This window comes from Episyrphus balteatus, chromosome 2 (assembly GCF_945859705.1).
Source record: "Episyrphus balteatus chromosome 2, idEpiBalt1.1, whole genome shotgun sequence".
In the NCBI taxonomy this organism is placed as follows: domain Eukaryota; kingdom Metazoa; phylum Arthropoda; class Insecta; order Diptera; family Syrphidae; genus Episyrphus; species Episyrphus balteatus.
Genome location: NC_079135.1, coordinates 9,455,904 through 9,481,165, shown reverse-complemented (window position 1 = coordinate 9,481,165; position 25,262 = coordinate 9,455,904). Strand labels below are relative to the sequence as shown.

Here is a 25,262-nt window from a genome sequence, read left to right as displayed (position 1 = left end):
TTTTTTTAATGAACGGGTTTCACAACGTTTGAAGGCCCATAATACTTGTTTCTTTCTAAAAATGTTACTGAAAAGGTTTTTGGTACTATACAAACAGTTTAGACTCGTGAAAAAACAGGCTGTGGAACCAGAAAATTTCTAGCCAGCAATTTTATATTAAATACTTTATTTCACGTGAATTAAATTTACTCCGTGATATGAAAATTGAATGTTAGCCATGTTATCAATTTCTGAATGCGTGATAGGATGGAACAAAATTTCAGGATAATATTGAAGAACTTTTATTAATGAAAATAAAATGTGTTGAATCATTTCACGTACGTTCCACAATATTGAATTTTCATTTCATCTAAAAACTAATCTCATCTCATATAGTTGAATATTTTTTGTCAACGGTATTGCGCTTTTTCCAACTTCGTACTTGGCTTCTTGTGAAATTAAGTATATTCGTTCCACAGCATTTTTCGCTACGTAAAATAGTTAGCCACACGAATTGAAAGTAAAAAGGCTTAAGTTATATGGAAAAACTTAATATTTGTCAATATTGGAACTAAGATTCAAAAATAGGTAACCTATAGAATGAACAGCTCCAAATTTCAATCGAGTGAAAAACTTTTTTTCACTTGAAGTGAGTATTACTCTTGGAGATGAAAACTTCGCGTAAATTATATTTTATATTATCAAATTTAAAATAAAAATGGCGTTTTTATTTGAATAATAAGGGAAGAAATACAACCACAAAATAATAATTCACGTAAATTATTTTTTATGTTATCGAACTGAGTTCTTGCATAACAAATACGTTCCACAACATTTTACGGCCCATTGGATTATTATTTTCGACCTAGCTTGCTAAAGGGAAAAGGTTAAAGGGAGAACTTAATATTCAAAAACTAAGATTCGAAGGAAAGGTTCTGTAATGAAAAGTAGAAAAATTCAGCCAAAAGAATGAATATTTCATTATCATGCAATTCGAGTTTTTAGAACTAAAAGAAACTATTTTTTACATGATTTTTCACGAAAGTATTTATAAACAATAAAATTCAGTTTAAGATTAAACACAAAAATTAGTTTAATCATAATCCAAAAATTGTATCAAAATGTCATAATGACGAATTTTTCTAGTATCCATAGCATTTATAAATCTAAAATTTACTTTCAGAAGAATAACACCTTTTGAGTGACTATAAAATGTTCTCTAGAAATGAAAAATCATATTTCCAGTACCTAATGATTCAATAACCATTTCAAATAAATTGTTCTATATTTTTTCAAAAACCCACTCAGTATTGGTAATTTTCTCAAGAACTGAAATGACAGCCCAATCATCATCATGAAATGAGTAGGTAGGTAGTCTTTTTGGTTTTGACTTTTAAACTGATAAATCAATTTTAAGCCATGCGCCTTGGGGGCATTTTACAAGTCAAAAATAAAGTGACGGCGCACTTGTAGCGTAGGTACTTACGTCTAGCTCTCTATAGAGGGACGGTTTAATTTTTCCATCTTTATATTTTTTTGTTTTGTTTCTGTTTTTGTAGACCCACGTGCTATATGTCTTTCAGCAAACGCATTAATTTAAGCCCCAAAAAAGAAGAAAAAAAGAAGTATTAAACAGAAGAGTAAATAAAAAAAAAAAAAACACACTCATACATACAATATAAAAAAAGGGGTAGAAAGATTGGGGGCTAATGAAAGAAGAATGATTGCACCCCATGCTCCATATAGGTTTTTTTTAAATACGATTTTTTTCTTTCCTTTTTTCCTTAATTTGGTCTAAATTTTTTGTTTTTTTTCTTAACATTGAAAAATTAAGTGTTAAATTGTGATTTTTTAATACAACAACATTTTTCAAAATAAAAAAAAAAAGTAAGAGAGAAAAATTAATTTGATGTAAGGAGAAATTTAAAAAACTTACACGCATGAGTAGGAACCAATTTCCGTGAAAAATTTGCAGGTGCCTCCATTGAAACAAAATTCATATGCATCTTCTGGACACTTTCCACCGGATTGTTGAGTTGGTGTATCATATCTTGGCACTGAAATAAAAAAAAAATGTTTTAAGAAAAAATTTGAGCGAGAAAATGATCGTTTTTTGTAATTTTTAGATTGTGACTATAAGACTAACAATTTCCCTTTTATAAAGCTTAAGAGAGGCTCCCGTTGCTTCTGTAAAGCTTTATAGAAGCAAAATTATGTATACGATAGATTGCAAGAATGGAAAAGACCTATAATTTTCTGTTGCGTTTGATCGCTAAGGTGAAATTCAGTCGTTACTTGATGTGGAACGCATTCATTTTTCAGTGAATACTGGACTTTAACAACAAAAAGACACTATCATCAATAACTTAACAAAAAAAAAAAAATATCAATATTATGCAAGAACAACTTGAAAAAAAAAAAAACAGATTACTCAATTTCTAACAAATAATTAAAATCAATCCCTTTTCAATGTTATTTTAAATTGAATATGAATTAAAAAAAAAATTAACATTATTGCATTAGATTTCCACAAATGCAATGTTGCTATTCGAAAAATTCAAATAAATACATTTTTTAAAACTCCCACACACTAAACACAAATAAATTAGGTATTTGTTTATTTATTTATTTTTTTTTTTGTTGTTATTTTTGATTTAATTTGAATAAATTTTGTATCAATATGCAAATGAAATATCGTAAATTTTATGTGTGTGAATATTTGTCACTTCATTTTCAAATTCCATTATGTGACATTTTGTTTCGATATGCATCATCGATAAATTTTTGTGACTCATTTATCAAAATGATTTTTTATTTGATGATTATAAAAAAAAATAACTCAATAGAAGTAATTTATCAATTAGTTAAGTGTGACAACTCGAGACAAGCCTCACGTGAAATTAAAAATATTTATAAACTTTATAAGATGCAATAAAAAACACGAGTGATTTTTATCATTTTACTACAGAAATTCTATACAAATCTATTGAATCACACCTAATTAAAGTATTATAAACAGTTAATCTAATGGGGGAACGAAAAATTATGTCAAAGTTAAAATTTTCCATTTTACTATAGCTCTGTGGAATGCGTTTATTTCAATCTAAGAAACTTTTAAAGTCATAAGCTATCACATAATCCAAACTCAGTAGTGTCATACTGTTTTTCTTTTTTGTGGAACGTATTGGCATTTGGGAATTTTTGATAAAGGAAACTTAAGTATTTTTGAAAGCGATCACCAAAATTAGTCGTATTCACAAAGATCTTTATTTTATTATTTCACTTTTGGAACCCATTGGATTTATAGTTTTTACACTCAACAGAATGAAGCTACAACGAAAAAAAACTCAAGTAACATGATTGAGTAAAAAATGCGTTAATTATATCACTTGTGGTCAAAACTATTGATTGTGGAACGGAAGCTATTAAATTTGACCTGAAATTGTTAAAAAATAATTCGTTTTCAAGATAGCATAAGGAAAATAACTCGGAAATGCTAAAATTTGACATTTACATCATTTGGCAGAAATTATTAATAAATTGTGGAACGTAAGCAATTGAATTTCTTTTCAATTTTTTAAAAAAAATTCTATCACAACTAATATATCTCAAAAATCTCTACAATTCATTTTGTCCCTTGTGGAACGCATTGCTTTTATAGTTTGTGTTCTTTAAGGAATGCAGAGATAAGGACAAAAAACTCAAGTAACATGATAGAGTTAAAAATACATCAAGTATTTCTTTTTTTGTCAAAACTATTGTGGAACGTAAGTTTTGCAATTCGATCCTTGATATTTTAAGGGGGGAAAGCCCTCTGGAATTTTTTTATTTTTGCATTATTAATTTTTTGCCTAAAAAATCATTTATCAACCGAAGAAACTATTTTAGTGGTCTTAGCCGTAAATGAAGCCTCAAAAGTCCCCAGATAGTCCTAAAACCCATGGGTTCCGAGCCTACCACAGTACAAAAATGAAAACTGTAAACGACTTTTCTCGAAACACGTTTTTTTCCGCGCCGTGCAACGTAACTCAAAAACTAATGAAGCTATCGACATGAAATAAAGTGCAAATTACTCGTTAACTCATTGGTCACTGCATGAACCTAAAAGTTTAATATAATTTTCATAATAAATATTTTTTTAACAATTTGTTTATAAAAAAACATTGTGTTTTTTTCGTTTTTTTGGTCTCTAATTTTTATTTTACACTTTTTTTTGCTAAACTTAGGTTCATGCAATGCGTATAAATATATTTTAATGGAAAAAAAATTTTCTTTTGATTATAAATAATTAACTGGACCTTGGCATTGCACGGCGCAAATAAGAGGCATCAACTTTAAACGGCTGTAGAGCCGCCATTTTGTTTTTTTATTACTTTAAAAAAATTGTGTTAATACTTCATGATGTCAATAATATCATGTATTTTTCCAAACTTTAATTAATGCTTTCAGTTTTCCAAAAAAAATTCTTGAAAAACCCGTCGTCCAGAGGGATTTCCCCCCTTAAAGGAATAGTTTGGCAGCACAAAGAAAACAATTCGGAAGCAAATAAAATTTCACATTAACATCATTTGTCAACAAATTATTAGTTGTGGAACGCAAGTTATTGAATTTCTTTCCAAATGTTTTGAAAGAATAATTCATTTTAAAGGCTGTGTGAGTTAATCTGACTTAAAGAATGCCATCACAACTAAAAAATCTCAAGATTGAGTTAAAATTTTGAAAGTAAATTCATTTGTCTCTAAAATATTAGGTGTGGAATGTAAGTTTAATTTAATTTTCAATATAATTTTCAAAACTCAAAGTCTTAAAAGAATAGTTTATTTATATGATATTCTTAGGTAATTTACAGTAGCAATTATAAAAAAGGTATCAATCATTAATCTAATTAAATTTTACTTACTGGGATAAGCCTTTATCACTATAGCTCTCCTTTCCAGATTTTGATTAACCTTGTTCTTTGCTCGGCATTCGTATCTCCCAGCATCCGAACTATTGAAAGATCTAATAATCAGTTCCGATCTCCTCCTGTTTTAAAATAAAAAGAAAAACAAAATTGCATAAATTAATAAACAAAAAAAAAACTTATTTTAATATAAAGTGAATTTAGTTCCGAAAACTTGGATATAAATTATAAAAATATGAAGAAAAAAAAATCAAACCTTTTTTGCTCGTCAACTCTTATGAATATTTATGAATTTTTTAACAACAATTGGATGAGTTAATGAGCAATCATCATTGGTTTTGTGATTTATAATTTTTGTTGTTGTTTTTTTTTCTTCTTTTTTTTATATTATTTTTTTTTTATTTTAACAAGGAATAATAAATAGATAAATTAATTAAGAAAAAAGTCAAGCTTCAACAAATTAATTAAAACACCAAATTGAATGACTGATAGGTTTTCACAGGTTTTAAGACATTAAATGGTTGGACATTATTTATTCTTATTTTTTTTATATTTAATTTGTTAAAGCATAATGATTACGCATTTTATAGTTTTTTTTTGCTTTGATGTTGTGTGTCTTCTCTCTATTGTACCTTAGCTTAAGTCATTTTTAGCTTGAAAAAAGGCGTATCTGTGTGCATAGTATAGCTAGTTTAGATATTGGATTGATTTGAGATAAGATTATCTTATAGAGATAATTGTTCACAGTCAATCGGTTAAATTGGGAAATTTTATTCAAAACTTTCGCTTTAAAATTTTATAATTTATTCAGGTATCTGTCATTAACTCTGATGTGTGCTTAAAAAGAAAATATTTGGCTTTTAAATTTGTTTTGGTTTCATGGGAAGATTTGGCTAAAAAAACTTGCTTCGAAACTTAGGTATAGCTTTAAAGTAATGCATTTGATTCCGGTTATGGTTATGTTATTGTTGGGGTTAATTAAGGTCTTAGAGACAACATGGTTTTACACTTTTTACTTAAGTGCAATGTATTTTTTTAGGAACTACTTGAATTACTTTTCAAGGCCATGGAAAAGTTGACCAATTGACAGATCATGAATATCTACTCATTTCTAATGGCACATCTTTTCGAACTGTGATAAAAACTAGAGTGCCACAATGCTGAATTATGACTACGAATCTTTTTTACAACAATCATCTTTTATCTAATGAATTGAGCTGATATTTTTTAATATTAAAAAAAGTAAATAAAAATAAAAACAAACTTACTTATAATGAATAAATTGATATAATCTCCGATTTCGATTTATCGATTTGTGATCCTTAAACCATGTGACCTTTGGCGGGGGCTGTCCTTGCACTTTGCACACAATTCGCAATTCCTTGCCATTTTCCACAGTTCGATTGCTGGCTGTTATTGACTTTATCGATGCGAGCTGTGCTGTAAAAAAATTAGAATATAAACAATGAATTGTTTTTTTGTTTAACTTTTTTTTTTTTTAACTTAAAAAAAAATCTCATACAAATACATTCACACACAAAATAAAAAAATAATCTTAAAACATTTGCAAAATCCAAAAAAAAAACTTTCCCCAATTTTTTTGTATGCAATAAACAAATTAGAAAGACACGTTCCCTATAAACAAATTGAGAATACTCGAACAAAGATTTGAAAAAAAAAAAAATTCAACATCAATGTTGAGTCAAAAAAAAGCTACAGAATAAAAAACTGAAAAACAAAAAAAAAATAAGACGATGGAGACGCAGACTGAAAGTGCACCTGAGGTAAGCAAATTTGGAACCAAGCCAAAACATCCTTTTCTTCGCACATACCCGAGTATTATGTGTTTCATTTAATAAATGATTACAGATACGCTCCAAGGACTTTTTTCTAAATATAAAATTTTTCAAAAATGTATGTAAGAGAGTGGATATGTATGGAAAATAAATGTACATATATTGCTGCAAAGAGTCAATAAACCCATAAGTTCGATTCCAATTATATTCTGACATGGCGCACAGAGTGACTCACACTATATTTGCGCGGTTATGTTGTGTTATATATTCATAATGGCTTAGAGCGATATTTTGCAGAGCATCAGAGCAGCCAAACTGACGGATTATTATGCAAAATGAGACTCCTTCCGGGTGCCGCCATTGCCACTGCTTTGCCTACCCGCCCGCCATCATCTACTATTGACTGTCGTCGACGACGACAAAGATGGCATCATAGCAGCCGGAATGAGATGACGATGCGGCGACATATTTTCTTTGGATTTGCACCAAGGTGACGTTTGCCTGTTGTTTCTATGGGCAGAATGTGAATGAAATGCTATTACGGTATTATAATTCTTTAAGTGGTTGTCATGAGCGGGATACTTAATTCGAAGACACGGCACTAAATGACTTGGCACATGGACGTATTTTTAGACATCTTCGTAATGTGTAGAAAATTGGAATAGACTAAAACTATAATATAGACTAGAGAATCGCATAAATGTATAATAATAATAATTTTTTATGTTTATAAACATTTTGAAAGAAAATATCATATTGCATTAGTGTTGATGCCAATGACATAAGGTAAAGCACGAGCTATAGAGTTTCATTGACTCTGGATGAGATGATTTTTGGCGCCAAATGAAAATATTCATTGGCTGGCATTGACCAGTATTATTGTTTCGCAAAAGGGGTGTGTTCATAAATAATGATATTTTAAGTTGTTTTTTTTTCCCATCTTATCTTCTTTAAGATTATAGAGTTTCTCAATGGGTCCTACCTAAGTTTTTATTCGGTAAGTATTCCAGATTACTCTAGTATATAACACGGGTTGTCCCCTAAGAATAGAAGTCAAGAATCACGTATTTCTACGGTAAGTATCACGGACTGGTCCGGTAAGTATCATGGACTTCCTACATAAGTATCACGGATAGCTCCGGTAATTATCATAGGTTGCCCTTGTAAATATCACTGGTAGCCCCAGCTCATAACACGGATTGCCCAGTTTATTATCACAGGTTGCCCCTAAAGGTATCACGGATTTCTTTAGTAAGCATAATTGATTGTTCTGGTAAATATCACAAATGCATTCTGTAAATATCACGGATTTCTCCGTTAGATATCACGGGTTTCATCGGTAAATATAGAAAAATCATTCGGTAAATATTATGGATTTCTCTGGAAAGTATCATGGATTATTCTTGTAAGTATCATGAGTTGCCCTGGTAAGTATCATGAGTGCCCCAGCAAGTATCACGGGCTGCCCAATTAGTATCACGGATAGTCCCAGTTCGTCGCACAACTTGTCCAGTTAATTATCATAGGTAGTCCCTGTAGGTATCACGGGTTGCTCCGGTAAATATCACAAATTCATCCGGGTAAATATCACGGATTTCTCCGAATTGCTTCTGTTATTTTCACAAATTTATGGGGTAAATATCACGGATTTCTCCGTTCGGTATCATAGATTACTCAGGTAAATATCACAGGTTGCCATGGTAAGTGAAATGGATTGCTCCGGTAAGTACCATGCTAGTAAGTATCATGAGTTCTGTTTTTTTTTTTTTTTAGGTACAGAAAATCGCATATTTTTTAGTTGGTGGAGAGTTTTAAAACGTCAAAAATATGTTAATTCCAAATAAGTTTCTGAACAAATTGTTCTGAAAATAAGTTTAACCATGTGGCAGTTTTTTAACAGGAAATTAAATATTAATTAGCTTTTGGAGAGTTTTGAAAGTAATACGGATTTTTTGACAAGTTAAAGTTTGTTGGAGAGTTCACTAAGTCAGGTCAAAAATTGTTACTTTTTTTTCTTAAGCGTTGTATCGAACGCATTGTTTGCTATTTTTTGAATAATCTTAGTTTTTGAACTAAATAGAAAAGTTCCAAAAATAATCAATAAACGCACAAGACAAAACAAACAAACCTACCTAATATTTAAAAGCAAAAAGGGCATTTTCTTGTGTATGTATGCACACGATGCGACGATGGCGACAAAAACTGCACTCGCCTATGCAATAAATTTATAAATAGAGTTTATTTTGACACAAGAAACAATTTGAAAATTGATTATGATTAATTTCTACCATGCTCTTCACTTTTATAATCTTGTGAATAATGTGTTTGAACATTTGCCAACAAAACTAAAGAGAAAATGCCCTTAGTGGCCGCCATGTTTACAAATAGAAACATCTTTACACATATACAAATATAAAAAAGACGCACACACACAAAAAAAAAGTAAAAATTCTTAGATATTATGTATGTACGAATAAAAATTTATTTGACAATTCTTCGTCACACCACCCACACTGTCATAGCTTAAATTCCATAAAATATAATAAATTCTAATAGATGTCAAATTGTGTCACTTAAATTAATCCATAAGTTTTAATAATTGCGTTTAGATATAAATTGTTGTTGTTAAGTTTAAAAAAAAAATTAATGAAAAACATATGATCACTTTTACTTTATACACATTTACACGCAAAAAACACATGCACAGTAATTTCTTTATAAAAAAAGAAAATTATTCTACAGGTGAATATAATTTTAAAATTTATGTGATAAATATTAGTAATTTCATTTTTTATCATTTACTCGGTATTTTTTAATTTATATATTATTTTCTTAATTTAATTTTCTTAATAAATTTCTTTTTTAAGCTTAATAAATTGATGAAAAGTGCTAAATGAATTTTATTTTTGAAGAATATAAAATTAAACAATAAATAAAAATAAGTTTATTGGTCTGGTTGACTTTTTTATTTATAAAAAAAAAAATAAAATAAAACATTTTTATTTAATTGTTTTTCTTCTATGCGTCATTATTGGGTCGAGAAACAAAACACAATAAAGTAAGAAATAATAAAAAAAAAAGAACAGGGATGTCAAGAAAAAAAAAACCTTTTATTTTTATAATGAAAATGCTTGCATGACCAAATAGTCGAAAACTATTGTTTCCAATCTGTCTAAGATTTCTTGTGTTATTTTAAGACTAAAGATTCTAGTCATGTGGCTAGTTGAGGTCGGGTGATTTATTTTATTTATACGTACACTACACAGATTGTTATTTGCTAGCTGATTTTTACACTTATTAGCAATTAATATATCTATTATACCATTTGGCTGTAAATGAGATTTTTCAAGTAATTTACTTTTACTAAGAAATAACATTCTATGACCAAAATATTATACAAGTCAAAGTTATGAATGGTATAATTTGGTCAAATTTACTTATAAATCTGGTATAATGTTTTCTAAAACTTTGCGGTTAGTGTAAGTGTCAATTTTGTTTATATTTTTGCTGATTTGATTTAATCAAGAAAGCTTTATGTAATTTAAAAACTTTTCAGCTGATTGGTATAATTTAACATTCAACAAATTATTTTCTTATGTTTTCGTTGAACTATATAATTTTGTCATAAAAATTCAAAAATCTATTAGGTTAATAATTTCTTTAAATATTTTTACTGATTGGTAGAATACGTTGAAACATTTTACAAATTCATGTAGTTTTTAACATTTATTTGTATTATTGCAAGTACATATATATTAGTATCTAACACAAGTTCTCAAAAATATATTTTGCAAATTTTGGTATAATCTGTTAAGATGTCTATTAGGGTGCTTCTTATATGGTCGAAAAAATCTTTTTTTCGACTTTTTAATGGGACACCCCTGCATTATGTTCTACCATATAAGCATAGTGTATGGTATTTTTTTCCGATTTTAATATTAAAATTTAGGGGTCGCTACCATTCACTAAAGATTTATGTAAAAAAAAAAGATCAATTTCAACAAAAATTTTTTTGTTACAATACAAAGTACGTTTAAGACCCGATCTTTCAATCTTCTAATAAACAGTCAGTTAACTGTCTGTCGAATAAAGATATTAGGCTCATAAACAATCAGATGAAATCATTGAATTTTTCAATTAAGCTATTCTACAGAATAACACAAAAAAATGTCAAATTCAAAAATATTCAAAACTAAACTTCATTTTTATTCCGCTGTATTTTTATCAAAACTTCTTTCAAAACAGTTAAAGATTTAATATAAAGTACTTAATTCTGATTACAAATTTTTAAATTTTCTGAGAAAAAAAAAAACAAAATTTGGTGTATTTTTCAAAACTTTGAGTTGTGGTAGCGACCCCTAGAAAGTGTTTAAACTGGACCAAATTTTACCCAATTTATATTTAAGGCAGGAAGAACAAAATGAAAGGGTGTCCCATTAAAATTTCGAAAATTGATTTTTAAGAAGCACCCTAATGTCTATAATTGGTATAATGTTGTTAATTATTTTAATTTTTCTACTATATGGTCGATTTTTATATTTTCTTTGATTCGTTTAAACAAGACTTAAAGTTTCTAAGATTTTTTTTTAGATATTTACATTAAAAAAATTAATTTAAGACTTCCGTTTATTGGTATAAACTAGTGTCGACTTACTGAAAATTTTTGAAAGTTACCACATTTGCTTTGCTCTCGGTATTTTGCATAATTTAGTATTAATAAACAAAAAATATATTCCATCAACCATTTTCTTAAGTTAATAATTATTCGTATAAACTGGAATAAATTTTCCAAAAATCATAACAAATTTTATTCCGTTGTTTATATATTTGTTTTAAGATGGTCGTGGATTGGTAAGTGGTTTTGTTGATTAGTATAACATTTAGGAAATCCTTTTAGCTTCCCACATTTTTTTTATATTTTTACTGATTGGTATAATCTAGCGAGTTTTGATGATAAGCAATGGTACGAAAGCCAAAAAACCTAACTGTTATAATTTGATCAATAATTTTCAAAAATCCATTGAGCTGTTAAACATTTTTTACAAAGTAAATTTGAAAAGTATTTTCTGTTAAGGTACGCAAATTAATTAACTAAGAGAGATCAGAAATCATTGAGCTATTTTATTTTTTTCTTAATCACGCCTGGCAAGCAAATCGAATGAATAGGAATCCTGTTGAAAATATCTTATTGACACATTTATCTTATTTATTTTAAAACATCAGACAAAAACAAATCAAATTAAATTAACTTTTAGTCTAAAAGAAAAAATTATTTTTAACTTTCTTCCTTGCCATTCAGAACATACATTCATGTGCATATTATAAACATACACATAAGTGTCTATTTGTATTTAAGTCCTAGGGATTTTGTATATGTTTATTGTTTGTAACGCAAAGGTTTTGTTTTATTAAAAAAAAAACTTTGACTCCTTTGCCTTTGAAATAAGGAAAAGTAGATAAAAATCATTGTGACTATTTGTCGCGTGAGGTATCGTACTCTAGTTATGTACGAGTATATCTAAATTCAATGAGTTCTTTTTTAAATTTATTTTGCTTGTTATTTAAGATAGTCTATTTGTCGCCAATTTGATGACTTTGAGGAGAAAAGTGTGCTAAATTAAGTTTCACGAGTTCTTTTTAGAATTTCTATTTTTTTATTTTAGTTATTGTTTCTGTTTTTTTTTTTTATTTATGTATTTTATTTTCAAACACATTTTTATTTATTTAGAAATTTTATGAGTCACTTTTTTTGTTTTCTCCTTCATTTTTGTGGTAGCCAAGCGGCATAGAAGAATCAGTGGTTTTCTGTTGTTTTTTCTTTCATCTCTTTTAATTGCTATGAGTTCTTTTATTTTTTGTTTTACTTTATTTATTTATTTCATATTTTTTTGTTATTTCTTAGTCGTCCTTCTCTCGTTTTTTGAGTGATTTTTTTTTTTAGCAATGCAAAGAATAAATTTTTAATTTTCAAATTAATGTGACTTTTATTGAAAACATTAGCATTTTATTTTAAACTCTTGTATTTCATAAATCTAGCAATGACACACGATGAATCAGATTTCTATTTTGTATGTCACAAAGATATATTGTAAATACACAATTTTCATGGTGTTTAACATCAACAACGACAAATTTCTTGCTATGCTTCAATAAGTAGCCGCCCATGCATGAAATTACTCGGCTGATTTGTTAAGATTTGTGGTCATGAGTGCGTTCAATTGTCATGACAGAAGAGGGTATTGATCATTTATTGAGATCGTTCTGAGTTCAATTTCTGATTGTGATTCAAAGAAACAAAGAAAAGCAAAAATTAATAAAAAAAAATAAAAAAAAGTTACGTATACACCATAGTGTACATGTATGAGAAATAGATTCAATTGTAGTTTGGCGTTTGTCTTATAAGAGTTATATGTTTATTAGATTAAATTATATAAAAAATAGATCACTTCCAAGCATCAGGTTCATCCTCATTTTAAAATCCTCTCACAATTTATTATTCAGTAAAAATCAATTTGCATTCGGAATAAAAATAGATGGCAATTATGATGCGTGTGGCCTCGATAGCACAGCACCACTCGTCATCATTAATCATTTAAAATTCATTTTTCTCAATATAAACTACTTTATTTTATATGTGAAAGATTTTATTATTAAAATTAAATCTCTTCACACTTCTGCTGACATTTCGAATTGATTATTAAGATCCACCTGAATTTGTGGTCTTGGGCATATACAATTATTAAAAACAGTCCTCCACGCACCCTCGTGCGTTTTAATGCGTTTGAGAAACGTTTATTATAAATTTCATTTGCCAAAGGTAATGACATCTATTTTTGTCATCACGCACTCCTCCAAAGAATAAATATAGGTCATATTCTCATTGATGATGAAGATGATGTTGTTGTTGTTGTTGGTGCCAACTAGGGATGGGCTTAACTGCTGCTTTTGGATAACTGTTACTACCTGTTATTGCTACTTTCCAATAACAGGTATAAATACCTGTTACTGAAATAACAGTTAGTAATACAATTTTCACTAAAGAACGAGAGTGCAATCTCATTATTTTGAGAATGATATTTAATAAGAGCAGAAAATTATCTGTAATTGTGGCAATTTAAGTAGTTATAAAATGCGTATCTTATGCAAAATATAACTAAAACCTGAAGTTATTTTTTTTTCTGTAATTATAATGAAACCATTAATTATGGATACCCAAAATTACAGGTATAGAAATATTTCTTACAGTAACAGGTATTGGGGAAAACGACAAAATTTTGGTATTAATTTTACATTTTCTCATTTTTCTTATGTAAAATTATACCAAAAATAACAGGTACAGAAATATTTCTTACAGTAACAGGTATTGGGGAAAACGACGAAATTTTGGTATTAATTTTATATTTTCTCATTTTTCTTATGTAAAATGATACCAAAAATAACAGGTACATAAATATTTCTTACAGTAACAGGTATTGGGGAAAACGGTAATTTTGGTATTAATTTTACATTTTCTCATTTTTCTTATGTAAAATTATACCAAAAATAACAGGTACAGAAATATTTCTTACAGTAACAGGTATTGGGGAAAACGACGAAATTTTGGTATTAATTTTACATTTTCTCATTTTTCTTATGTAAAATTATACCAAAAATAACAGGTACAGAAATATTTCTTACAGTAACAGGTATTGGGGAAAACGACGAAATTTTGGTATTAATTTTACATTTTCTCATTTTTCTTATGTAAAATTATACCAAAAATAACAGGTACAGAAATATTTCTTACAGTAACAGGTATTGGGGAAAACGACGAAATTTTGGTATTAATTTTACATTTTCTCATTTTTCTTATGTAAAATGATACCAAAAATAACAGGTACATAAATATTTCTTACAGTAACAGGTATTGGGGAAAACGGTAATTTTGGTATTAATTTTACATTTTCTCATTTTTCTTATGTAAAATTATACCAAAAATAACAGGTACAGAAATATTTCTTACAGTAACAGGTATTGGGGAAAACGACGAAATTTTGGTATTAATTTTACATTTTCTCATTTTACTTATGTAAAATGATACCAAAAGTAACAGGTACAGAAATATTTCTTAGAGTAAGAGATATTGGGGAAAACGACGAAATTTGGTATTAATTTTACATTTTCTCATTTTTCTTATGTAAAATTATACCAAAAATAACAGGTACAGAAATATTTCTTACAGTAACAGGTATTGGGGAGAACGACGAAATTATTAAAGAGATTTGATTAGTATTATGCTTTAAAAAAGTGATGAATGACTTACATATTTGGTAGAGTTAAGTTTTTTGACTCTTCTCCTCTTCCGACTGTTTACTATTTACTATTATCTTCTTGACATCATTTTCAAAAAAACAAGATTATCACTCTTAGGTTTTCGTTATCAATAAATATGAATCCTAGGGCAAATAAAACATACAAAATGAAAAATTACAACTATCCTGGTTTGTTGTTTAAAGTGCTTATCTTTTTTGAGAAATTTGGCGAAGCTCTTTTAAAAAAGTTCATCTTCTTATTGGTTGCTTAGGTGCTGAATGCTGTTGCTGACAAACGGTAAAATAATGATACTTTTTAATTGCTCTAATTTGACAGAAATAAAGGCGGGATCAACAAAATTGGGCTCTTTTTGAGACTGTCTTTTTCTTTTCTCTTTCTAATTTCTAAGTTGGTGAAAAAAACAAACCAAGATCATAAAATAGCTGCGTTCCTTTGGAAACATTTATTGAACTACTTTTTCAATACAGTAAAAGTAGCTGAAAGCAACTTTAAGTACTAGCAGAGAGCAGTTTATTATATAAGCAGTAAATGCCCACAAAGGAACGCCGGTAATAATTGAGGAGTGACTTTTCAAAACCGGATACAAACACTTTTTGTCATTTCTGAAATCTGATATATCAAAAAATCGAAAAAAAAAACTAAATGATAAATTGTTATTTTTCAAACGATTTTCAGATTTTGCCTGTCTTTTGTGTTAACTTGGTGATTAAACTAAGCAAAGCATTTGAATGTAAAGAAGGGATCTACATACTTAGTTTTAAAAAAGTGGAAAGTGATTTTATCCCCTTTTGAAAAGTCACTCCTCAATTATGAACTAAATTCTTGATTAAAGCCAAGTACGCAGAACGAACTAAATTTAAGCTAGCATACAAAATTCTCTCCAAAATTAAGCCGCGTTTAAATGTTTTTCAGAATATTAGCAGACTTGTGTTTGGCTTAAGCTGTAAGCCTAGTACGCAGCTGAAGCGAAACAAAAAATTTTGAAGTCTCCAATCTCCAAAGCGAACACGTTAACGAAAAAATACCATCGGGTAATAGAGCAAATTAAAAATAATAAAAATAAAAATAAAAAAATTCAAGAAAAACATCAGAAAATAAGTTTTAGAGCAAAAAAAAAAATTATTATAAGTTCCTTGATAATTTTGAGTAAGCAGATAATTTTGATCCGAGTAACAGGTATTATATGAGCATTTGTGTTTTTAACAGATTATTCGCCTGAACTGAAAGTATCAAAGATGAATTTTATCAAAAGTAACAGGTATTATAAATTCCTTGGTAATTTTGAGTAAGGAGATAATTTTGATCCGAATAGCAGGTATTATAGGAGCGTTTGTGTTTTTAACAGATTATTTGCCTGAACTGAAAGTATCAAAGATGAATTTTATCAAAAGTAACAGGTATTATAAATTCCTTGATAATTTTGAGTAAGGAGATAATTTTGATCCGAATAACAGGTATTATAGGAGCGTTTGTGTTTTTAACAGATTATTTGCCTGAACTGAAAGTATCAAAGATGAATTTTATCAAAAGTAACAGGTATTATAAATTCCTTGATAATTTTGAGTAAGGAGATAATTTTGATCCGAATAACAGGTATTATAGGAGCGTTTGTGTTTTTAACAGATTATTTGCCTGAACTGAAAGTATCAAAGATGAATTTTATCAAAAGTAACAGGTATTATAAATTCCTTGATAATTTTGAGTAAGGAGATAATTTTGATCCGAATAGCAGGTATTATAGGAGCGTTTGTGTTTTTAACAGATTATTTGCCTGAACTGAAAGTATCAAAGATGAATTTTATCAAAAGTAACAGGTATTATAAATTCCTTGATAATTTTGAGTAAGGAGATAATTTTGATCCGAATAACAGGTATTATAGGAGCGTTTGTGTTTTTAACAGATTATTTGCCTGAACTGAAAGTATCAAAGATGAATTTTATCAAAAGTAACAGAAATATAAATTCCTTGATAATTTTGACTAAGCAGATAATTTTGATCCGAGTAACAGGTATTACAGATTATTAATTATTACCGATAAAATTAATTTTTTGTGTAGGATAAGAGAAAGTTATTTAGATAATTAGAAGGTATTTTTCATTTTATTAACCTTCTTATTACCGAAAATTTTCTTGGACTGCAAAAAAAAATAATTTAATTTAAATTTATTTTAGATACTGAAAATATTAACTGTTATTTCAGTAACAGGTATTTTCCCTGATGAGTAGCAAGTTGTTATTGCTACTTTCCAATACCTGTTATTCAATACCTGTTACTGAAATATCGGCCCATCCCTAGTGCCAACTCATTTGGCCTCCATTTCCCCTTCGATGACATTTTTTTTCCACGATATTCTGCCGCCACTCACTACCATGTGTGAGGGTGACACAAAATAAAAATAATGCTCCAAAGGTTGTAATTTTCCACGAAAGTATACAAAAATAAAAAATATCACACGAAATAAATAAAAAAAAGAAATATTATTTATTTTTTTTTTATCTTCTATTTAAATTTTTCATTTCGCATAAACATTTATGATTACGAGCAGTATATTATTGTTATAATATTATTCGTGTACATTTATAATGTTTTTTAGTTGTTTTATAGTTAAAGATTTATGGATATTGCTGACGATTGAAATTTATGTCACATCATAAAAAAATGACACTCAATTCAATTAAGTATAATGTATTTTGTGGAAGACAAAAAATATAAAAATATTTTGTTGTATATACATTGGAATAAAAAAGATAATTTCCAATATCAAAATAGAAACAAATCATTTTTTTTTTTTTTGGGAAATCTTTTAAACAGTTTTATTAAATATTTCATTGAAAAATGTATATAACATCAATATCATTATGGATGTACTTTATTAATATTTATAAAATTAATTGATGTATTTGTGGCATTTATATATTTAATTTTTCTTTTGATTTGATGTTTATTAGGTTTTTAAAGAAACATGAACGGACAATAGTTTTGGTCATTACGAGACTATGAGCTCTTCTTGTGTAAGTTGCTTACTATACGGGTACCGTTTTATAAGGATTAATTGTGCTTAAAGTGTTTTGGTGAATAGGTCAGAGTTGTGGTTTTAAAAAAAATCATTTTAAAGGTACCTAACATAGAACCGTTTTACTTGATTTCTGACTGTCTCGTAAAATACATATTTAAACGTTAAAGTAATCTTAATTTAAAAATTTCGAAAAATTAAAAAAAAAATTATATCTGGATGTTAAGAATTAACTTCAAAGTTGTTTTTTTTTTCTTTGAAAAATCAATATTTTCAAGACTGTAGAATAGATTTTCTTGAAATTTTGTTTTTATATGTGGATTCTTACTTTCTTCAGAACGGCATTCCATATTTTTTTTTATTTTTGAAAATTTGTATATAGGTTTGGAGGTTAAAACATTTTAAAAAGTTGTTTTCATAATTTTGAAATCAAATTCTTTCATTTTGTCTACATTTCTTAGAAAATTAATTCAAAAAATAAATTCAAATCATTTCAATGAATATTTAGGTACACAAAAAGCTTCAACCATCAAAGCAACTATCACCATAAGAGCCAGTTCGTGCGACCCGTCATGTATTTTATTTGTATTAGAAGTGCTATTTCGGGTAATGCGTTCCACATTCGTGTAGTGCGGCTGAAGAAAGAATCTCTGTATTTGACGGTGCGTCCGCAATTGGACTCTTCGGTAAACTGATGAGCATTCCTTGAAGCGCGAGTATCACGGGTAAACTGTTTGAAGGGAGGAATGCAACTAGCTATTTCAAAATCAAAACATTTGAAAAACACAAAATTTGTAGATGTTTTTGAACTTCAGTTATAGTTATTATGAGTTAAAAACTATACTTTTTAAAAATCTCATAGCCCTCGGTACTAACACTGACTGCGCTGTATAAATATATTGATAGTTTGTTTTTTTTTCGGTTTTATTCAAAGAATTGATTCAGCTTTGAACTGAAATATTTTTAATAATTATGAAATTTAAGTTAAACATAAATTTTATAAAAATGGGCCACGTGCTAATTAATAACCAACACTATTTTAAAGAATATTATTTTACTTTTTTGTTTAAATTAAAAAATAAATATTTATAATTATTTTAAAAAATGGTCATTTTATTGTTTGTCTAGACAGCTATAGAATTTTTTTATGATTCTATTTTTGTTTTCAATCAAAAATGCCAATAAGCTTATAGTGCCAAGCCTTTTTTTAGAATACATTCTAAAAACAAAATAACTTAACTTAATAAATTTCTTAATTCTTACGAGATTATTTTAAAACTGTTTTTTTTTTTTTTTGTTAATCAATAACATTCATGAAGCAAAAATTTGATATATAAATTTATACAAGAAAGTGGCGGTCCGCGGAGGTGTCGGCGTCGAAATAAGCAGACCCCTTTAACACCCACTCAAACATACTCGCCACAACTATTTTTATTGATATTCTAATTTAAATTATAATCTGAAAAAAAAAGTATCTAAGCACGAGGATACTTGTCTTAATTTTAGTATCGACGTAACACTACCAAAATTATCTTCACCAAAGAAAAATAAACCATCGCCACCACCACCGCAACCATCACTTCAACCTCTTGAAGTGAAGTGAGAAATTCTATTTAGACGATTCATCCAAATCAGCTGATGAAATGCGTTTTTTCGCTTTTCTTTCATCTTTTTTGATCTTGTTTTAATTTGAAATAGTATAACGATTCCTGCCCCTAAAATTCACAAGCTTTTTCCCTTGGCTATAGCCTCAAGGTTATGAATTTGTCAGTCACACAATACACAGTTTGATATAGTTTTTGAACTCCCCAAAGTACAACAAAAAAAAAAAGTACTAAAAATAAAAATAAAAAAAAAGTAAAATTCTAATTCTAGAATTCGCATGAATCATGCGAATCACATTGTATCTTTTGTCGGTTTGGCTAGGGATGGCTATGATGACTGATCGATCAGGCTGAAGTGGACTATAATATCTCTTTCTCTCACTCTCTTAGCACAAAATTGTGGTGGTTCTTATAAAATAATATTAAATACAAAAATATAAAAGAGAAATTTATGATTAAAAAACAAACAAACACATGGTTGGTGGTGTAGTATTTTTAACCTGATTTATTCAAAGATATTTAAACAAAAATAAATTAAAACAAAAAAAGATACAAAAAAAAAAAAAAACTCAAAATGACTAGACGACCTTCGATTTTGCACGTTATCAAGAGCAAATGAGATATATTTTTTTTTTTCACTCATTTTGTGGTAAAATACTTTACACTAACTTATTAATTTAAATTGAAAGTTAAATCAATTTTTTTTTATTCTTTCATTGGATTAAAAACGGTGTGGGGCAAAGTGTTGGTGGTAATAGTTTGTGGCTTATAGGAGTCATTAAAGTGCAAGATAAAATATTCGGCCTTCGTGATGTGGTTTGGCTTCAAACTTAGAGTGCTTTATGGGTTTAATTTTGTTTTTCTCACGCCCGGGTTATATTTCATTTGCGTGCATTAACTGATTGGTAGCATTGAGTTAGATACATCAAATTAAGACTAAAAGAGTGTTTAATGTTTTGTTTGTGCTTTTGTGTATAGACCATTTAGAGAGTCATTATGCTTGGATGATTGGGCTGTAAGTTTTGTAAGAAAGACCTTTTGAGTAAACACAGAATATAGGGGAGACTTTATGCAGAGCTTAGGAGTTTTAAGACTGTTAAGTGAATGAGGTTTGTGTTGGAATTAAAATTTGTGTTTAAAAAAACTGTTGCTGGCGACTGAACATACCATTTTGCTAAGTATCGAGGTAGTATGAAACAGAGTAAATCTGAAATAGATATTATCCCTCAATTTTATTAAGAGCACCATCACGGTAATATAAATGGGTTGGGGTCATAATCCCGAAAACCGAAATCCCATAAACCAAAAATCTTGAAAATCCAAAATCCCGAAAACCCAGAATCCCGAAAATACAGAATCCCGAAAATTCAGAATCTCGAATATCCAAAATCCCGAAAACCCAAAATCCCGAAAACCCAGAATCTCAAAAATCCAAAATCCCGAAAGCCCAAAATCCCGAAAACCCAGAATCACGAATGGGAACCCGGGATTTGGGATTTTCGGGATTCTGGATTTAAGGGATTTTGGGTTTTCGGGATTCGAAATTTCGGGTTGTGTCCGTCTCCCAATATAAATAAATATTACTCCTGAATCTACCTGGCGACTGAACACCATCCCTTTCAAGTGAAATAGGCAGCAATTGGGTTATTACCGTTATTCCCACTCGGAAACTTAAAAGTTCTATCGTTGTCTGCCAAATAGACAAAATACTAACGATACAAATTCCACTTAGTAGATATGTCACTTTGAGTTTTGTGCCTCCATGGCGACTGAACATACCCTGAGTGGAGAAACGAACTTTCGTTGGTAAGAGAAACTTTGAATGTGGAATAAGTAAGCCCTTTTAATGTAAGAACTGTGTGCATATGCATAGACATCTATCTGGGAACGGATCAAGCATAGCATAGAAATTGTTTGAGCAAACAGAACAATTAAGACACATTTTTTTATACAACATTTACTCAGAACAAACAATCTGAACTTAACCAATTTATCTAACCGGTTTTTAAAAATAAATTTTAAGAATTCAAAAAATTTTGAGTACATTCTTCAATTACTTCAAATACCGAAATAAAAATTCTTACACAAAAACTTAAAAACAAATAAAAATAAAAAAACCGTTTAATTATGAAGCATTCTTTTTTCTTCTGGTTATCTTCTATCCGGCGATGATCATGAAAACATTTTAATCAAAACTGAATTTTCACCCGAATGCGCTCACCTCATATCCCAACCAATTGCAAATCGAATTAATCATGGCTTAACGACGACGACGAAGAACGACGGACGCAATGTATACGGTGCGCGGGAACTTGCATTTCAAAAAGTCCCACCAACACGAAAATTAATTTTCCAGCTTGCAATCGTCTGTCTGTCTGTCGGTTTGTCTGTTCTGTTCATTTGGTTACATCCGACCAAAGACTTCAACTTCGACGACGATGAGAAGACCATCAGAGTAAGTTATATAGGTACTACATGCCAGACAAGATACAACCCCACCTCAATAATTCGATCGCTTATCAGCTTGTGGCCTGGGATTTATTTATTCAACTCATTTTATAGCAGGATCTTTGGTGTTTCTTTTTGCCTGCTGATGATGATGATGATGACGATGATGAGGCGCTATGAGCCAACATCAGCACATTCATTACAACTGCAGCTCTAGAGACACAGAAAGAGAGAGAGAACAAGGGCAATAGTAACCTTCTCCAGCACCATCGATCGGTACCATCAGTAGGTACCACCAAGCAAACCAACGACTCCCATGCGCCAAACGATCGATTAAAATGTTAAGTGATTGCAACATGATTCACAGTTATTAAATGAACCTTAGAGCCAGCCAGTCAGCCAGCCAGGCGAATGGTAGTGCGTACTTGCCAAAAATGTAAAATAAACAAATGCAAGACTCGTCCTGGAAAGTGCCCCGCCATTGCTATGTGTGAGAGCGCTCGCTGTGCTCTGTGATGGGAACTTGGAGCATGATGTAGCTCCAACTATGGCTAAAGCGGCACAGCTTCTTTTGGCACCGCGGCAGCAGCGGCAAGCAGCACAAAAAATGCTAAGCTTATAGTGCCTGCTCTGGCCCACATTATCTGAATTCAAGATCACCAAACCGCTGCCGCCGCCGCTGCTGTTGCCGTCACATTTACCTTAGGCTAACTTTTAGAGCCTATCTTGTGCACACCACACCACCATCCTCGGTTATAAAGTCTCTGTGTGTTGAACGCTGAACAGCCTGCGGCACCAGTGAAGCCTGGTGTGCGGCCAACAGGCTGTTACAGGTTTTATATGCCCCTTTTTTGCGTCTTCTTGTGCTGTGGGGTCTCTGGGAGAATGCGCACGAGCACTACATCTGGTTAGCTGAAATTATAATGGCCTTTCTCGAGGAATGCGCATTGCAGCGCCAATTATGTGTCACCAATCATAAAGTTCCCACAGTATACTTTTCGTTCGTTGGCCCCGTCCGGGCTGGACAGGCGCGATGGTGGTAGTGGTGGTGGTGGCTGGCGGTAGCAGCGGTGGCGGCACGGCCATCGGGTCGGCCTGCTGAAGTGTGTGGTTATATATGCGGTGGCGTGCAGATTTCAAGCTTGGCTCGCCGCGCCAAAGGGGTACCCACCAAGCTGATGGCAACCTGGTTTGGGATTTCGTTTTTTAAGTAAGTTTGTATTTTTTTTTTGTCTTGTTGGTTGAATGTGAGAGAGTCATGGTAGCACAAGACCAGGATACGTGTGTAGGATGTACATAGTTGCAGTAACAGCTTTGATGTTTGCCATTGGCAATCAGGGAGGTTATAATATCATCTGATTCGATGTACAATTGTACATGTATAAAAATATACTTTAGCTATTTTGGTATGTACAAATGTACATGCAAAGATGTTTAGTTGAAGACGCAGAAAATTTACGTCGGTTGGTGAAAATTAATAAACGTCAACAAATAGCTCAGGATTTTTAATTTAATCCAATGACTTAAATGTTAAAAAACTTGTGTAGAGTTTGATTGCTCAAGAGCAAATCATATTTTTAGCTTTTTCTGTTGTTTTTGTTAGTAGCTGCATCACCTTAACCCAACAATGATATACTTTTGAAAATAAAGCAGAAACACAGTTGGTATAAAAAAATTCATTGATTTAGGAAAAAAACATGTGGAGACGTGTCCAACTAATCTTGTACAATTTTCAATTTTAGAATTAAAAGCAAAATGAAAATTTTCGTTTTTTGATTTTATCTGCGGTACGTTAGTGGTAAACTACTCATGACTAGATAATCGAGTACATTTATAGGTTCATCTACTCATGAGCATTGATTTCCTTGAATGTACGATCCTTTGGAAATACTCTCATGAGTATACTTTAACAACTCCAAAGGTAGTATTTTATTTAATGTCAAAGTACTCCTGAGTAGATGAAAAACAATAATCTAGGATCTAATGTGCCTTTCATTGAAAATTGCAAGTGAAGCAAAAGAACGAAACCGCGCGTTGTTTTGGCAGTATCGATGACCTCAATTTTCGAGATTACAGACGATTCAATAATATCCACGCTCGTTTGGATATAGTAGACTACTCATGAGTAGATGATGACTAGCTTCTACTACGAGTTTGTAGTACTAGATTTCTGCTCATGAGTGATCTACCTCCAAAGGAACGCAGCTCGTATACACAATGTATGGATGTATGGGAGAGTGGAGACTTTTTAAGCTTATCTACTCTGTTACAATTTTCGAAATGCGTCAATTAACCTATGCAACAGATTGATGTAACGGTAGCTTTAGGTATTCGGACTGTCAAAGTTCACAATTAGTAGAAGTTAAGTCAAGTTTCACATGATCTACACGCTGCGTTCATTTTTGACATTACCCAATCTTAAAGTGACAGACTAAATACTGGAATGTCTTCATTAGTATCAGCGTGAATTTGGGAAGTGAAATTGCCGCCTACAGTGCTCAATGTGCGCCGCATTGCATTGCATTACGTCTCGCATTATGCACGCGCATATAAAAATCTCATGCCCAGACAAACGGACAAACAACAAACCGAAACCAACCAACAGACGAACTGGTCGACTTGTCCGCAATTTTTAGTGAAAAGAGTTTCCAAAACAAAAACAAAATAAAACTAAAACCAAAAGCAGCAGCAACATATATAAACAGCACCGCTGTACCGTGAGAACTTTTCTCAGATCAACACTCCACAGTGCAACCAGTAACAGCAACAGCAAACCAGGCTGCAGCAGCTGACTTACTCACTGACCATGGCACTCAACAGTGCACATTTATTTACCTATTTACTGGCAACTGGCATGGCACTGGCACTACTACAACTACTACTGCTGCAATGCTGCTGCTGATGCTGATGCTTGTGCTGCCAAAGTGAAGCCATTTTGCTTTCTTTTTGTGTCTTTTGATGGTGCAGAAGTCAGCAGAGAGCAGAGTTAGTAGTAAGTTGGAGCTGCCTGTTAGGCTGGCTGGTTGTTTGGTAGGTTTGTGGCTGAGGTTTGTTTACGTTGTTTGTTTGTTATGGCGGTGGCGTCGGTGGCAGCCGAAGCAGCAGCAGCAGCAGCAGAAACAGCAACAGCAGTTACAGAGCTAGTGTTGTCGGCATGGCTAAGAGCAGCAACTATGAGCATGACACACGGTATCAGTGGAGGAGA

The 25,262-nt window shown here is 30.5% G+C and overlaps 1 protein-coding gene across 1 annotated transcript in view; it reads right to left on the bottom strand.

Annotated features, from left to right (window-relative positions):
• LOC129908964 (protein vein) overlaps window positions 1-25,262 on the bottom strand; it is an 82,212-nt gene that overhangs the window by 7,064 nt on the left and 49,886 nt on the right. Inside the window, exons 2-4 of the mRNA XM_055985816.1 lie at window positions 6,151-6,322; window positions 4,880-5,004; window positions 1,916-2,036 (exon numbers count right to left, since the gene is read on the bottom strand). Of these exons, the coding sequence (XP_055841791.1) occupies window positions 1,916-2,036; window positions 4,880-5,004; window positions 6,151-6,322 (418 nt within the window). The remainder of the gene's footprint in view (window positions 1-1,915; window positions 2,037-4,879; window positions 5,005-6,150; window positions 6,323-25,262) is intronic.